The sequence below is a fragment of the Sander vitreus genome, chromosome 6, assembly GCF_031162955.1.
Source record: "Sander vitreus isolate 19-12246 chromosome 6, sanVit1, whole genome shotgun sequence".
In the NCBI taxonomy this organism is placed as follows: domain Eukaryota; kingdom Metazoa; phylum Chordata; class Actinopteri; order Perciformes; family Percidae; genus Sander; species Sander vitreus.
In genome coordinates, this window is record NC_135860.1 from 13,957,157 (window position 1) to 13,974,122 (window position 16,966).

At 42.4% G+C, this 16,966-nt stretch overlaps 1 protein-coding gene across 1 annotated transcript in view; it reads left to right on the top strand.

Annotated features, from left to right (window-relative positions):
* itga10 (integrin, alpha 10) overlaps nt 1–16,936 on the top strand; it is a 29,525-nt gene extending 12,589 nt beyond the window's left edge. Inside the window, exons 8-30 of the mRNA XM_078252848.1 lie at nt 7,382–7,532; nt 10,540–10,705; nt 11,419–11,492; nt 11,577–11,721; nt 12,645–12,793; nt 12,944–13,087; nt 13,202–13,408; nt 13,489–13,619; nt 13,774–13,940; nt 14,061–14,203; nt 14,302–14,412; nt 14,508–14,593; nt 14,708–14,849; nt 14,958–15,050; nt 15,165–15,241; nt 15,400–15,489; nt 15,584–15,668; nt 15,753–15,866; nt 15,941–16,048; nt 16,132–16,245; nt 16,343–16,438; nt 16,526–16,639; nt 16,730–16,936. Coding sequence (XP_078108974.1) covers nt 7,382–7,532; nt 10,540–10,705; nt 11,419–11,492; nt 11,577–11,721; nt 12,645–12,793; nt 12,944–13,087; nt 13,202–13,408; nt 13,489–13,619; nt 13,774–13,940; nt 14,061–14,203; nt 14,302–14,412; nt 14,508–14,593; nt 14,708–14,849; nt 14,958–15,050; nt 15,165–15,241; nt 15,400–15,489; nt 15,584–15,668; nt 15,753–15,866; nt 15,941–16,048; nt 16,132–16,245; nt 16,343–16,438; nt 16,526–16,639; nt 16,730–16,783 — 2,761 coding nt within the window. The 3' untranslated portion in view covers nt 16,784–16,936. The remainder of the gene's footprint in view (nt 1–7,381; nt 7,533–10,539; nt 10,706–11,418; nt 11,493–11,576; nt 11,722–12,644; nt 12,794–12,943; nt 13,088–13,201; nt 13,409–13,488; nt 13,620–13,773; nt 13,941–14,060; nt 14,204–14,301; nt 14,413–14,507; nt 14,594–14,707; nt 14,850–14,957; nt 15,051–15,164; nt 15,242–15,399; nt 15,490–15,583; nt 15,669–15,752; nt 15,867–15,940; nt 16,049–16,131; nt 16,246–16,342; nt 16,439–16,525; nt 16,640–16,729) is intronic.
* Nucleotides 16,937–16,966: the final 30 nt, after the last annotated feature.

Here is a 16,966-nt window from a genome sequence, read left to right on the forward strand (position 1 = left end):
TAGCAGTGAAAGAGAAAGATCTTTCCATCAGGAGTTGGTGGAGACTATAGACTGTAAAAATAGTGGACGTAACATTAGTGACATGACCCACTGGTTTGTGGACTGCCGTTTTGAAGCTGGGAGTTTGCATTTTGGCCGTCGCCATCTTGTTATTTTGGAGCCGTGGACAAAAGGGCAGAGATGGGGTGGATGACACGTCTAAGCCAGTGTTGTGTATGGTTTAAATGGCGCTGTGCTAAGCTAAACACTAATGAGGTTAAGTCACAGATTTTCAACCCTTCTGACGAGTCATCCAACATAGTTTTGCAGGAGGGTAAACACAAACCTCCAGGTACTGGCGTCATACAACTAAATAAACGGCAGTACACAGACCTGGTTGAACATCGGCAGCCTTTCTCTTAAGTTAACAGCTATCTCTAGCGTTAGCTAGCTAGCTTAGTTGACATAGCGCAGAACAAGACATTTTATGGTGACCAAAATGTTACAATCAACTATGATAAAGTGAAAACACACAGTGAAAGAGTCAAAGTTTAAGACGAAAACATGGACAACAACCATAACAAGTTCAAGGCTATTTTAATGTAAACGGTGCCATGAATATACAATCCATGGTAAACTAGTTGTTGAGACCATGAACTCATTAGGAAAATGTTTACTGAGGTAATAAATTAGATAGAATGCAGGTGTAAGGCACTTCCCCATTGGCTTCACTTTTCAGGCCCAGAAGTTGCCGCTTTGTGGAGACCAAAAACAGAGCTAAAAGTGAATATTGGATTTTGCCAGCTGAACACAACATTTCTAAATTAATGATTATGTTGCTTTGTGTTTGCTGGATGAGTAAATAAGCAACTGTTTGCTTAGTGTTGTGTTAACAATTTGTCATGCCGCCCCCAAGTGGCCAAAAAAATCAATTAATGCAGGTTTAAAGAATGTTGTTATAGCTAAAGTTTTTTTGGAGCATGTGCAATAGAGTCCGAATCGGGCCGAATTTTTCTGTCCGAGCCCGGCCCGCGTCCGACAGAGCCATGACCGAACCCGGCCCGAGCCCGACAGGCATTAAGAAATTTGTGTCCGAGCCCGACCCGAGCCCGACACAGTTAAAATCTAATTTTTTTTCTCATACTAATAACACATGTAGGCTATGTTTGTTTGTGTAGAAAGCTTTCATTAAGCAACTATAGGAAGGCATTCAGAAATGTCAACAGATGAGCGCATCAGCACACACGGGGCAACAAGCGCACGTTAATAAGCTGTTTAATTTAAAATGTTAAATGTGTTAACCTTTCCTGATTGCTTCGTTTCCGACCGTGATCAGAAAACCAGGGGAGACTCGTTACCTCCAGGGCCGACGTTATATAACGTTAGGGTTATATCCCGTTTTTGGTGAGCAAATGAATGAACTTGGCTTTCAGTCTGGGGTTTATCTCGGACACCGCACACACTGTTGGCTACAAAACTTAAACTTATTCCACCAACTCTGCTCGGTCGCATCTACACATCTGCTTCCTCTTTCTCTATCACTCTTCTGCCCACTTTACACACGCACTGAGCTTTCTTAAAGGAGCTGCAGCACCATTTTACAACAAATGCCTTATCGCGCTGATGTGACTGAGCCCGACACGAACCCGACCATAATTTCTAAATATCTTTCCGAACACGGCCCGGCCCGTCGGGTACCGTCGGGCTCGGTTCAGGTAACCATGACTTAATGTGCAAGTAACTGAACAGAGATTTATAAATGATAGAATCCTGACTATCTTTAAAATACTCTCCTTTAACTGTATTGTTGCCCAGTTTCTTATTACCTTCATGACTTTTCTTATAAAGCACATTGGGGGTATTTAAGCTGGTAACCCAAGTCTAAAGAAACAGCTCTATAGGTTGAGGGTCAGCGACTAAGCGAAAATCTCTAAGTCTTAAAATATCTTTTTCTTTTCAAAATAAAATTCCTGCTTTATTAAAGTCATACCCACATGGAGCACCACACCCAGACCCGATGTGTGGCCACAGCTTCCTTTTTGGGATGTGTGTCTTGGAGAGGTGTTCCATACATACACACACACACACACACACACACACACACACACACACACACACACACACACACACACACACACACACACACACACACATGTAATTGGAGAGTTCCTGTTTTCTGGTACATTTAAAGGTAAAAGATGGAGAAGTTTAGGAGAAACATTTAAAAGGTAGTTGAAAAGCAGTGACTGGAAAATGGAGCCAGTAAAAAAGTGTAACTGTGGCATTAAAACACCAGTGACGGAAAATCCAGACACTACTACTACTACTACTACACACTCTCTCTGCGCTTTACCTTTCAATGTCACTAATTCCCACCCTGACAGATGGCGAACACACATTAGTAGACTCCTCATTGATCATGACAAAAAAAGAAATATGAAACTTGTTACTCAGAAATCTTTTTTAAATCGCTAATGTGAAAGTTCTCTCAGGCGTGTGCGTCAGAGTAAAGAAATCAAGCTGGGGTTACACGTTTTTAAATAGTTTAGGAGTAATTTGATTCCAATAGGAGGTAATAAAAAGAAAAAAAACAACTCATGTTTTGACATATAAATAAATATTTGCAAATATACAGCACGTACTCCTGCTCACACACACACACACGCATGCACGTGCACACACACACACACACACACACACACACACACACACCTAGACACAGATGGACAGATAGCAGAGCTGGCACTAGGCAGGGAAGTGACGGGGTAGAAAAACAGTCAAATTAGCTGAGCTGCACTAGTCGGCTGCTGGCTCAGCGCGGCTGCAGGTGTGGCACAGCCTGACCCAGCCTGGTCAGCCAAGTAGTGCTCCTACAGCTATAAAAATACACACATAGACACTTACAGACTGTTACAGTACACACATGCACGGATAAACACAGACACACAATAAGGGCTCACCATACACTCAAATTCACATACACACGTTGTATTACTATTCTTACAAGGGCTGACATTGATTGCATTCATTCCTTGATCCCCCCCCCCCCAACCTTGACCTTTAACATTTACCCTAACCTTGTCCTTATTATAAACTTAACCCTAAACCCAAGCACTTTGCTAACGTAGCTCCTAAATATATCTGCCTGGAGGCTTTAGATGTTACAGAGCTGTACTTGAGACTTCGACTCAAGTCTGACAAATTTGAGGACTTGACTTGACTGGGAATTGACTAAGACCAGACTTACTTGAGATTTGACTGTCTGGGACTTACGGGAAAGATGTTAGCTCACCCAAGTCAGGAGAAATAAACCCACCAAATATTCTGTCTGCAACTTGTAGTGTAGTGTTGTGTGTGGAATCAAAGAAACTGGAAAACAATAAAAAGCTAAAAGAAGGTAGATCTCCAAATATGACAAAAGTGAAAATGAGGACAACACAGCTGAAATTTAGCTTAACAAGAAATATAAGAGATCTCTAACAAGAACTTTTGGCAGATTTCTTACCCCTTTCCTTGTCCTTTTGTTGTTTCATTTTGTTTTAATACTTTTTTCTCCTTAGCATTTCTATGTAGCACTTTGAGATTTGCTTAAATATAAAGTGTGTTACAAATAAAATATGTTAATATTGTTATTATTAACTCTGAGATGAGTTAACTACATTCAAATACAAGCTCACAGACTTGACTGTATAGTGTTAGACTTGTCTGATATCAGACAGAATTGTCAACTAGTTACACTTCGTTAAGATCTGGAGTGTTTGACTTGATTTGAGTCTACAAAGCAAAAACATTCAAGCCTCATGTTTTGACCTGGTAAAATCTCACACCAAGAAAGTTTGAAAAATTAAAGAAGAAATTGAATAAGAGAGCATAATAATGAAGACAGTGCCATGCAGGCTTTACATGGCCACACAGCTTGAATATTAGTTAATTAACCAATTATGTGTTGAAGGAAAATACGTTTTTATACTTAGTTTTTTTTGTTTGGATTAAACAAACCGGATATAATGTGTTAATTAATGAACTTTAGGTTGCTGGTATAATTATCATACCTGCCCAGGGACTACAGGTGGAAATTAGCAATTGTTGCTATAACCTGGCCCAAGACATATTCTCTTGTATTACAAGTTTAATGTTTATTTGTGCATTGTCCCTGTTTCAAATAAATACATTTCCATTTCCATGGTAGGAACATTTGTTTACAGTTAGACAGAGCCAGGCTAGCTGTTTCCCTTGTTCCCAGTCTTTATGGTAAACTAGGTAGTATCAATCTGCATCTATATGAATAAATATAGATGCTAAATAATGGCAAGAAAGCAAAATAGTGTATTTCCCAACTAATCATTTGAAAGGACTTGGTCTCAGCTTTAAAAAATATTTTCAAAAGGAAAACTTTGAGCTCCCAATAGCCAAGCAATAGCCTACGTAAATGTGTGTAGGGAAAGAAAATGTAGGCTAAGTTCCTTTGAGCCTGCTTACAGTGTGATGTTGACGTGTAAATGATGCTAATGGAGTGCACAGATGACAGTTTGAATGTAGTTGACAGACTAATGCATGAACATCAAACAGCCTTCTACAAGTGGATCAGCCAATAATTTTTATATTGCTCCACCCGTCTGAGACGCTCCCGCTCACCCACACACTCACACACAAAAGTACACACACAGACCGCTGCGCTGTGTCATTACCACACTGCTGTGACTCCATAAAATGGCTTGTAAATACAACCAGGCCTCCCAATTAGCTCCACTCACTTTCTCACCTCTTTCATCTCCCCTTCTCTTTTTCTCATCTCGTTTCTTTCATCCTAATGTTTCTGTGCTTCCGTCTCTTCATTTTTATTCTTCCTACACTTCTTACATGTTTATGTCTGTCTTGTCTCTCCCTCTGCTCTCCTCCACAACTTTTCTTTCCCCTTTTATAACTCCATTCTCTCCAGTTTTATTTCACTGTATATCACACAATCTTAATACCACATCAGAGCAGGATTTGCACTTCTCAGTTGTAATATTTGGCTTCATTTTATTGTCTTTTATCATTCCTTTAATTTGGATTACCAACCCTTTTCTTTCCCTTACAGTTACCTTCATTAGTTTTTTTTCCTCTACCTTTCCTTTAGTGATATATTCTATACTAATGCAGAGCCTGTTGAAAATGTGCCTGTTTGGAACGGGCGATTGCTTGGGCTATGGTATTGCTGCTTGTAGAATTCTTCATAACCAAATTGTACCCCAAAATTCCTCACAGAAGGACCCCAAACCACTTACTCCACTGTAGCCTTTAGCCTACTACTGACTTACATTGTAGGCTACGTCTACATCAGAGGAAGACAGTGTACTACTGTATTTACCTGACAGAGAACGGGGCAGATTCAGAATGTAATCACAAAATATCACAATGACAATGTGGAGTAATCAGACATTAGCCTCATGGACTCATGGCAGTGCGCTACCCACCTGGCCCGTTATGAGAGCTAATCAGCACATATCTGCGTTCATCAACCACCAGAACCGGACTGTGTGTGTGTGTGTGTGTGTGTGTGTGTGTGTGTGCGTGCGCAGAGAGAGCGAGAGAGCGAGAGAGAGAGATAGAGAAAGAGAAAGAGAGAGAGAGAGAGAGAGAGAGAGAGAGAGAGAGACAGTGTCTCGTGTCATATAATCGTTAACAAAATTAACATTTCAGCAGAGGTGCTCATTTCCATACAGGTTTAGTGGCTTGACGGTTAATGGTGAAATAGGGGATTTGATTCGCGGGGGTATTTTGGCGACGGTAATGTTATTAGTGTTGTAAGTTAGCAGTAGACTTAATTAACCCGACCGAGGGTGAGTCTGATGAAAACTGCTGTGTCTGCCCGGTTCAATCTCCGAGATTATGTTATGTTCTGCCAGCTCACAGCAACTTAATAGATATAAATGCATAATAAATGCAGGAAAAGAGTCAAAGGCGGTAACGCCCCCCCACCCCCGCTGCTGTAAAGCGTTCTGCATGTGATGTGCAGGTTACCTTCCCCCAAAACACAGACACACAAAAATACAGATACGTCTCGCTTTATTAGATAGATAGCCTGCCTATAAGTGGCATCACGCTCTGTCTGCCACTTGTTGTCCGTGGTTGTGCTTTGCATATGTGGGATTTGGGAATTGTCGTTTGTTTATTCAAAGTCAAAGACAGTCCAAAGTAGTGCTACTTTGCACATTTTTGTGGGACTGAGGTATATTTTACATTTTAGCTGCCAAAGCTCCGCTGCTTTCTCTCTGTCTCTGGTCCTGCGCTGAGCTCAATCAGTGTGCAGTATGAGAGGGGGAGTGGCCAGCAGCAAGAGCGGCAAAAGCCAATGTGTGCTTCTTTTACCGACGATATCGTTTGCATTTCTAATCCAAACAACTTCAAACTTGGCACTACACTTACTCGTACGTGTAGCAAGACACCTGTCAAGTTTGAAATCCGTCGGACTAACGTTTCGAGAGATATGCGCATAACACACACACAGACAGACGTTCCTGCAATTTATAGATAGATTTCCAGACTTGTTTACCTGTTTACCATCTTTCATTCATCATTTTATCCAGTCTTTTACTCATCTATTTGTCCCTATTATTTTTCTTTCACTCCGTTCTTCTCTTTTCTCCTCTCCCCTGCACCATATGTAATTTGCAGACTGCATAGGGAAACGGTTGTTTTTAACTCTGCGTTTCTTGCGGGTGACCACGATGTTATATTTAGACTAGGGCTGGAGTTAGGCCTGTAAATGACTGAGTTCACTTGCAGTGACTACTCTTCCCAGCTCACTGTGTGTGTGTGTGTGTGTGTTGGTCTGAGGCTTACCAACCCTATTCAACACTTGAATCTGGTCCCAGTGAGAACAGGTTTCCTGCAGACAAACAGGGTGTGGCTTGGGTCTGTTCGTGTGTGTTTGTCATTTAGGTTTCCTCTCTGTATCATGGCCCAACCGGATGGGAATGCACAGATGCGGTCACTGTGTGCAGTGACACATGCACGCTGCACGATGACCAAGAGTCAAGTGGCAGCTAATGTATGTGTGTCAGTATGACTAATATAGTTTAGTCTAGTTGTGATTTGGACCATTTATATATCTGACTTGATGGGAAGGAACTTAAATCCAATCTCTGGGTTTTATTGGCTATTCATTTTCTCAGTGAAGCACTTGAAATTGTATATTATCTTATAGGGGATGTTTATTTGAGATTTTAGGAAACCAAGTGACTGATACTCCCTCGTAGGCTCCCTCTCCCTCAGGCGCTTTCACTCCTAGCACTTTCCTTCTATTTTTATTCTGTTTCGCTCTTGTATTCTCTGTCTCGATTCAAGATCAGTCAGCTGGATGTTAAAAACTAGCAGCTTTTTTTTATCTTAGGCTGTCTTATTCTTCTCTTCCTTGTAGCACGGAGGCATTCAGTGCTGAGCGTGGAGCAAGGGATGGCGCCACCAAGGTGATGATTGTAGTGACGGACGGAGAGTCACATGATGGGGAGGAGCTACAAGACGCTCTGGACGAGTGCATAGACAGAAACATCACCAGATACGCCATCGCTGTGAGTAAATCTCATCAAGTCTCGATGTTAATTTAAAATAATCTGAATGTAAGTTGTAGTGTCTTGTGATGCTCAACATGTTGATTCGGCCGGGCTTTCTACAATCACAAGAGTGAAACTATTGTGAGAAACACAAACAACTGATCTACATTATCAGTGGGGTATGTAGAGCATACCTGACATTCCTCACACATTGTGTGAAAGTGGTATGATAGCCATATACACCCTCAAGCAACCACACAATACCACCACCACTCCCCCCAAAAATAACATCTCCAAATTACCAAATGAACCCCTTGGGTCTACTAAAATAGCCGAGTGGGAACAAAAACTCTTCCTTTCCAGCCCCACCCGAACCCCTCAACACACAGAAACACACTGAGTGGTGGCATGGTTTTAGTGTCAGAGGGGCACACAGACTCTAGGGACATGACTGGTTGCAGAAGACCTCTCCCTTCCCCACAAAAGAAGCTGGGGAACCTCCAGACTCCAATGGGACCACAGAAGAGGAGAACATGAGCCAACATGGAGGACTGCCGCTATAGAAATATGTGTATGTATCAGATATACTGTATCTAGTAATTTATGGATGGAGAAGTTCAGCTACAAGTCCCAGTTGGTCACACTGTGTTTGGATAGTCTAGTTTGGATATAAAACTATAATGGAATATAATGCAGTAAGGCTCTCAGGCTTTTCAACTATTTATTCTCCTGTAGAACTTTTCTCATTATCTCTGCTGACTGAGTCAGCGCACATGTGGGCATAATGTACTCTTCCCTCTTTTGCATTTGTTGTTGGAGAAGTAACCTCTTTAAATGTGCATGTGGCACTTATTCACCTCATGGATACATTAAACCCCTGGACTTTAACAGCTCAGATGTGTTTCAGCAAGATTTCTGCTGATGTTTAAAACATTCTGCACATTCAAAATATAACTCATCCCATCTGTGTTCTCTGATATGTGGAGGAGTCGTGATGTTTTGAGAAAAATAAAGGTATAATATTACAAGAATCAAGTCACAATATTTCAGGAACAAATCCATCTGTCTGCTGTGCATACGTTGTTGCTCTGCTGGTAGTAGCCTATCTCAATCAGAACTTCTGACAGACACAGAGCCCTGTTTGGGTCTCTGAATGAGACAAACTTTAGGGAAGAGGCTGAACGCTGCTCTACATTGGAGGTGAAAAACCGAAACTACGGTAGAAATATATGGAGCACAAGCGCGACACATCTTCCGCAGCAGAGCGCGTCAATTACTAATTAGGTGTGCTAGCTGCCACTGTGGGTGGCACCGGCACACCCTGGCACACCCGTAGCTATGCCATTGGTGCTAAAAATCTGTTTGGAAGATTAACTGTCAATCAAGTCATTAGTTTTGCAGGTGAACTGAACATATTAAAAATTTGACCTGATGATAGCGCTAAATGAAAAGTTAAGAAATTGACAAAGTGATTAAAGATGATTCATCCTGAGGGGGGCATGAATGTGCCAAATGCTATGGCAATCCATCCAGCAGTTAAGTCATTTCACTAAAAAACACAAATACAGCTATATATAATAGAGCAATGTAACTAGATAAAAGTCACAGGATCGTCTGGGAAACATGAATGGAACAAAGTGGTAGACAGACAGACAGACAATGCCATCCCTAGAATATTCAACAGTAACATTTTCCCAAAACAATCGTGCCTGTTACTCTGGACAACCCACAATACGTGTGTGGATTATCCACAGTACGACAACTCTATCATACATGTGCACAACATAAAGTTAGGTCAACAAAAGTTTAATTTGAGAGAAGAAAACAGACAGCCAGAGACAGAGTCAAGGTGGAGTAGCCTTCAATGCAAAAAGAAACAAACAAAACTGGATGAAGAAGAATGAGTTAGGTTTTGTGGGTATTTGTCCAAAAAGTCAAAGTGATGACAGTTAAGGGCTACTTGTACATGTGTGTGTGTGAGTGTGTGTGTGTGTGTGTTTTGACTGAAAATGGCTCACAAGGGAGGGCAGAGCTTTCAAAACAAGAGCTCAGTCATTGCAGACTGTGTTTTATACATCAGTGCAGGTCAGGGGCTATAAGTGTGTTTGTGGGGGAGTTTATGCAGGGAAATGTATGTATATACACTTGTATTCATATAGTAAAATTCCATTGTGTGTCCAAGTCCCTTAAATCTGAAAATGTGCTTTATATTTTAACAAGATATTCTCTTTTCTGTATTTATTCTTCTCTTTCTCTGTTCACGAATATATAAAAGCCAACAGCAGTTGGCAGCCTGAGTGGAATTTATAAGATCTTAATGTACATATTTATATGTAGGCTCTTTACACACTACGCCCCTCTCCATCCCTTACGCTTTGAAAACAGAGGATTTCCTTAGTTTGCTTGGCAGCTGGAGTCACAGGGGGAGATTCTTGGGTTTGGTTTCTCTTCTGGAATTTTCTCATTTGTACTTCAGGCATTAAGCCATGGGCCACTGCTGCTACAGTATATCTTCTGCATCAGTCATCTCTTAACCTCGCAGCTAGGCCTGCGCTCCTCATTTACAAATCTCTGGTGGCTACGGTTTCCTCCGTTCTTATGTTTTCCACTCAATTTGTTGCCTTTTGGTATTGCTTAATTACTATTAAATTACACAGGTAGTAACGCAGCTATGAAGTGTGTTTATTTTCATTTTATTTACAGTTAAATCCTTCAGCTCCAGGGTACTTGTGTAGTACTTAGGTGTGGTATTAGCCCTCTCTTCTCTTCCCGTTTAGACTTCTATATCTCTCATTCTCTCCTCACTGTCCCTCAGAAACATGGAGAAGTGATTGCTCTGATACATGCCAAAGTGTCTGTTCATGTGCTCGGTTTCCGTCGCTTTTATCCCCCTTAACGTGCTTCTAGCTTAATCCGTCAATGTTTTATAGAGCTTTTGTCATCTGCTTATTGATTTACTGTATTTTCTCTTTTATTTATTTTTTTATTTCCCTCCCTTCTTTTTTCCTCTCACGCTGGCCTCCAGGTTCTGGGTCATTACATCCGGCGGCAGCAGGACCCAGAGACGTTCATTAAAGAGATCAAGTCTATCGCCAGCGACCCCGAAGAGAAGTACTTTTTCAATGTGACCGATGAAGCTGCGCTCAATGACATTGTTGATGCCCTGGGAGATCGCATCTTCACTCTGGAAGGTTTGTGATACAGAAGAAGGCTCTGGATCTCTGATCTGCATCTATGGCTGAATGATAGATGCACTGTTTAAAAAATAATAATAAAAGAAAGCAGCAATGTTGCAGTTCTTTAAGTCACTCATGATTATCTGCAAAGATATCTGGGGTTGCAGACCAAATGAGTTATGAGATTTGTAATAAACTCCCTGATTTACAGTAACACTGTCAGATTAATCAACATGCCTTGATTAATAAATTAGATTGATTAGCCAACCATATAAGGGACACAAACGTGAGGATACAAAAACTGAAAGTAGAGTGTGAGAAAGAAGAGGAAGGATGAAATACAAAAATATGAGACAGAAGTAGAGAAAGAAATTTAAGAGGATTAGGCCTATGGGAGAAAATAATCAGTAGTCCTGCAGAGAAAGCAAGAAAATGAAAAGACGTAGAGGAAGTGTACAGCTATCACAATAGTTGCGGTGGGAACATGAAAGGAAGGCTGATAAAAAGTGATGCCACCCTTAAATGTTTAAGGAAATCAGAGAGGAAGGGACAGGAGGAGAGGAAAAGGTGAGGCATTTCTGCCCCGGTGAGTGAGGGTGCTAATGATGTCATCCTAGATCAGATTAGGGAGAGGAAGGAAGGAAGGACGGTGTGTGATGGTTAGGGGTAAGCAAAAACGTGCGATGGAGAATACTTACTGATGACTTGCTGTCCCTGTCCACTTGCAGGCACTCTGGGCAACAATGAGAGCTCGTTCCACATGGAGATGTCTCAGATCGGCTTCTCCACACACACACTGGACGTAAGTCCGGTAGCTGTTCATATCTATGTGTGAAGTGCATGTGTTTACCTTTGTGTGTCATCCATGGCCTTCTCCATTCCTCAGGACGGCATACTGTTTGGGATGGTGGGCGCCTACGACTGGGATGGTGGAGTGTTGAAGGAAGGGACCAACGGACGCATCATGCCACCCAGAGAGGCTTTTGAAAGCGAGTTTCCACTGGAGCTCAAAAATCATGCTGCTTATTTAGGTACCCACATAAAACACCATTGAACACAAAGGATCATACTTGCTGCTTGGACTGATTCTTCCAGGGCGGTGCATTCATGTGTTGGTGGAAAGCCCAGACATTAGAAACTTCAAGAGCTGGCAGCAGGGCTGAATTAACCCACAAATGGGTCCCAAATCATCTTACAAGTTAGTTTGGTCATTATTATTTTATTTTTTTTAAAGATAAATTTTTGGGCTTTTTCCACCTTTATTTGATAGGACAGCTAGGTGAGAAAGGGGAGAGAGAGGGGGAAGACATGCAGGAAATCGTCACAGGTCGGATTCGAACCCTGGACCTCTGCGTCAAGGCATAAACTTCTCAGTATATGTGCGCCTGTTCTACCCAAACCGGCCACATTCATCGTTTTGTCTATAAAATATCATGAGACGTGAGAATAGTCTGTTACAAATTCCTAAATCCCAAGGTAACTTGGCTTACATACAGTCCAAAACCTAAATATATTAAATTTAATATATTGCCAAACAGTGAATTTGGTGATGAGTGGCAGTTACCCATTTTGCACTGTTGATAATCCAGTCTTGGCTGGCTACTAAACAACAGAAACATCTTTCAATGTAATAAGCTTCAAAATTCATGTCATCCTTTTCAAAACATCCTTGTTTGCTTGTTGTTTATTTTAACATAACTTTTGAATGAACTTCTGTTCTGGAGCCAACTCTCAAATCACAAATTAAAGTCAGACCACACTTTCAACTGCATGAATGTGTAACATGACGCAAACATTGACCACAAATATAAAACGCCAACAAGATGTGACATATTATGCAAGTTCATGGATAACACATTCAACAACACCAGTATGACTATTTAACTCTTACACAACCGAATATCCATATAGTAGGTTGCAGTGTTAGATGATGTGTATTTAAATGTGTTTCCAGGTTACACAGTATCATCTGTGATAGTTGGTGACTGGAAGAGGCTGTATGTAGCTGGAGCTCCTCGATTCAAGCACAAAGGCAAAGTCATCCTGTTTGAACTCAGTAACGAGGGCGATGTCAACATTGTACAGGCCCTCAATGGAGAACAGGTAAAGTTCTCTCCTCATGAGTCTCTCATCTCTCTTCAGTCACTTTTGTTTATTCATTGTAGCAGAAAACAATGTCAGCAATGTCATTTGTCAGAGATTACAGCAAGGACTCCACCTAGTGGCAGTAAACTGAAATGTCCCTCTCTGTAGATTGGATCTTACTATGGCAGTGAGGTTTGTGGGATGGATATTGACCAGGATGGCATCACTGATGTCCTTCTGGTTGCAGCTCCAATGTACCTCGGTTCAGGAAACAAGGAGACCGGTAGAGTCTACATCTACACCCTCAGTGGGGTAAGACGGCAGTGGCACCGATCATTCTTCTCCTCATGGATTATTATGCAATCAGTGTGTTACCTCCAACCCTTCCATCTTTTATCCCTTTTATATCTCTTTCTTTTCTCCCAGGAGGAGGTGTTTGTATCTAATGGTACTCTGAAGTCAGAAGATAAGTCCCAGGATGCCAGGTTTGGTTACGCACTGGCAGCCGCTCCAGACCTTAACCATGACGGCTTCACTGACCTGCTGGTGGGAGCCCCGCTGGAGGATGAGCACAAGGGGGCCATCTATGTCTACCACGGAGACGGTATTTACATCATCCACAATTACAAGCAGGTACTTGTCATTTGCCTACAATTACATTGTCACTGGTGTGTTTCAGGATTCAATCAAACAGATTTTTCCTATGTTCTTAGCGTATTTCAGGGTCATCGATTTCCCCCTCCCTGCAGTATTTTGGCCGTAGTGTGAGTGCTCGGTTGGACTTGGATGGAGATGAGCTCATAGACTTGGCAGTGGGAGCACAGGGCAGCGCAGTACTGCTCAGGTGTGTAGAGGCAGCGTTGGGCAGTGAGGAAAGGCCATTGCCAGAACAGATTGTATTGTATAGCTTAAAGCACTGAGTGATAATGAAGGTACACAACACATTAAACATTGGGATGTAATCCTGTTTTATCATCCACTGTCTCTCCTGTGCCCAGCTCTCGAAGCATTGTCCAGATCAATATGAGTCTGTCCTTCCAGCCGCACTCCATCAACGTCATTCAGAAGACCTGCCAGAGGGGTGGCAGAGAATCAGCCTGTCTCAATGCCACTGCCTGCTTCACAACGGTGTCCCGCTCCCCTGGACCACACAGCAACAGCTTCAGTATAACTCTTTATTTCTTACCCTCTCTAATCCTTTTAACAACTGTATGTGAGTGTTGCGAATTGGCCAGACAGACATAATAAATAGAATGGGGATTATTCAACACTGCTCTCTCCTCAGATCTGTGGGTGTCGGCCATGTTGGATGACAGGAAGCTGTCTGCGCGGGCACTGTTTGACGACAGCTCCCACCGACAGACCCAGCTGGCAGTCCAAGTTCACACAGGACAAACTCTCTGCTACAAACTGCCCTTCCACGTCTATGTGAGCGTTGCTACACACATCAACTACAAGTTTGACATTCATCATTCATACACATGCAGTAAGACAAACTAAGTGACTTTATTTTATCTTTGTTGTAGGACACAGCAGATTACATCCGTCCAATTAGCTTCTCGCTGCGGTTTAAGATCAACAATACAGAGAGTGGTCCAGTGTTGGATGAAGGCTGGCCAACAACTGTCAAGAAATCCGTGAGTGGTTATCATTTATAGCTTTTTTACCGCACCACATTTCCTCCCTCTGTTCTCCATCAAACATGCTGTCCTCTCCACTTCTACCTCTACAGATCCAGTTCTTTAAAGACTGTGGTGAGGACGATGTGTGTACAACAGACCTGGTGCTGCAGGCTCATATGGACATCCCTGGGACGAGGTACAGATTTGAGATAATACTCTCATTCTTTTTCCTTTCCGCAGCAGCTTGACAAGATCACGCATCTACTCAGTTGTTAGGTTTCAGTGAGTTTTCATTGTGTTTCCTCCACAGACAGAAGCCTTATGTGATTCGCAGCCCTCGTAGGCGTCTGGCGGTGGAGGTGCAGCTTCAGAACAGACTAGAAAACGCCTACAACACCAGCCTGACGCTGCACTATTCACGCAACCTGCACTTCTCCAGCCTCAGCATTAGGGTAAACTACACACATATACACATGCAGCACCATGTGTAACTCACCCTACATATTTACACAGATCTACACCGACAAACTAACACTCAATTTCTGTTTCTTTCGTTGTAGGAGGATGTCCACTTTAAGATTGAGTGTACAGCACTCAGTGCCAACAGCCACTCGTGTAACGTCAGCTATCCAGTATTTCGCTCCCAGTCAAAGGTATTTCCATGCCGAGGAAATAGCTGCATCACTCTCTCCACTCAGCCCACTCGTACTTCACTTCCTCCAGGTGAAATGTGTCACTTCAGCAGGCCGTTCTGTTTTTGTTTGCAGGTTAACTTCATGTTGGAGTTTGAGTTCAGCTGCACATCTCTGCACAGTCGAGTGCAGATGAAGCTTCATGCTGCCAGGTAGTTCACTACAAGGAACAAGTTCTGCATACTCCACCAAACACTTCACAAATACTAAAAACCTCAATAAACATGAGATTTTTTAAATATCGTTTCCACAACAAGAGATTAAAAGTCTAATGCGAAAAAGCAAGTTTACCCTCTGATTATTTTTACAGTGACAGTGTGGAGAGAGAGGATACTTTGGAGGACAACAGTGTTCAGCTGCAGAGTTTTGTTCAGTATGAACCCGACTTGTTTGTTAGCAGGTATGTGTGTGCAGCATACTGTATGTATTATTAAACAATCTGATATTTTAGCTACTTTAAATATTTTTGTATTAATGTGTTTTTTTGTGTGCAGTGACTCTAATTTGAACCGATACGAGGTCCACCCCACTCGGACAGTGTCGGAGTCAATTGGACCAGAGTTCTACACACACCTCAGGGTAAAGCTCACATGCGCATTTTAGAAACTTTAAAGCAAAAGCAAGTTATTGTAAACTTAGAGCACTTTTTGTTTGCGTTTGTAGCTGCAGAACCTCGGCTGTTACTCCGTGAGTAATCTGGAGCTGAGGCTGCATCTGCCCTCTGTGGCTGCAGGAGACAGAGTCTTCATGACCGTCACAGATGTCTTCTCATACAACGTGAGTTGTGCTGCTGTGTGAGTATTTGTATCACTCTTTTAGATCTTATCTGACATATTTAAATTGCCCCATAGGCCACAGGGGTGAACTGCAGCATGCTGAGTGATCTGGCCCAGCTGAAGGCCAGACAGAGAGATGTACGCTCCCTTCATCACGAAGACATGATGCAGAATGACATACTGGTGAGGCCCCTGGTGGCACAGCAGCTACTGAACACCGTGCAGCATCAGTATATATTTTAACATGTTTATATCTATGTGTTTAGAACTGCAGCAGATCATGGTGCACTGAGATTGTGTGTGAAGTCCAGCAGCTTCTAAGAGGGCAGGCCGCCGTCATTCGCATCAGCCGCAGAGTTCATGATGATTTTTTCAGAAAAGTAAGTTACACAACAAAACGCAGACGCTCATTGCAGCCTACATTTTTCTGTCCTATGACACAAACATCGGTGGTCACCTCTGTGTCTCTTTTTCTAGGCTAAATATAAGTCAGTTAGGATAATAGGTGCCTATCGCGTCGTAGCTAAGGAGACTAACCTCATCACTCTGGGCACAGGAACAGTCTGGAGGGAGGTAAGAAGACTGTAGCTGGATTTTGAAAAGCAGAATGGGAATGGCATTTACTTTCTCTAATCTCTTCTTTCATCTATTTGTCTGTAGACTGTACTGGAGGTGCTAAAGGGCAGAGCTATTCCCATCTCACTGTGGATTCTGATTGGCAGCATCATTGGAGGTTTACTGCTACTGGCCCTCATCATTTTTATACTATGGAAGGTATTTTCATGTTACATTTACCTTGAACTTTCTTCAGGAAAATGAATGTGTTGTGGACAGAATATCAATCTCTATCTCACTTCTCGTCAGCTGGGATTCTTCACACGCAAACAAAGAGGAGAGGATGAGAACCATGAGGACTGAGCCCAACTTTTGCTGCCATGACAACAGTCATTTGACATGACGACTACCACACGGGCTGAGTCCCGTCTTACTAAGCACAGAGACAGTTTGGGATTGATTCACAGACACAACAGGGGCCTCCAGGACCAAAGAGAGCATCGCGAGGGTCCAACAGAAATGCACTACCCACTATTTCCAGGGTCG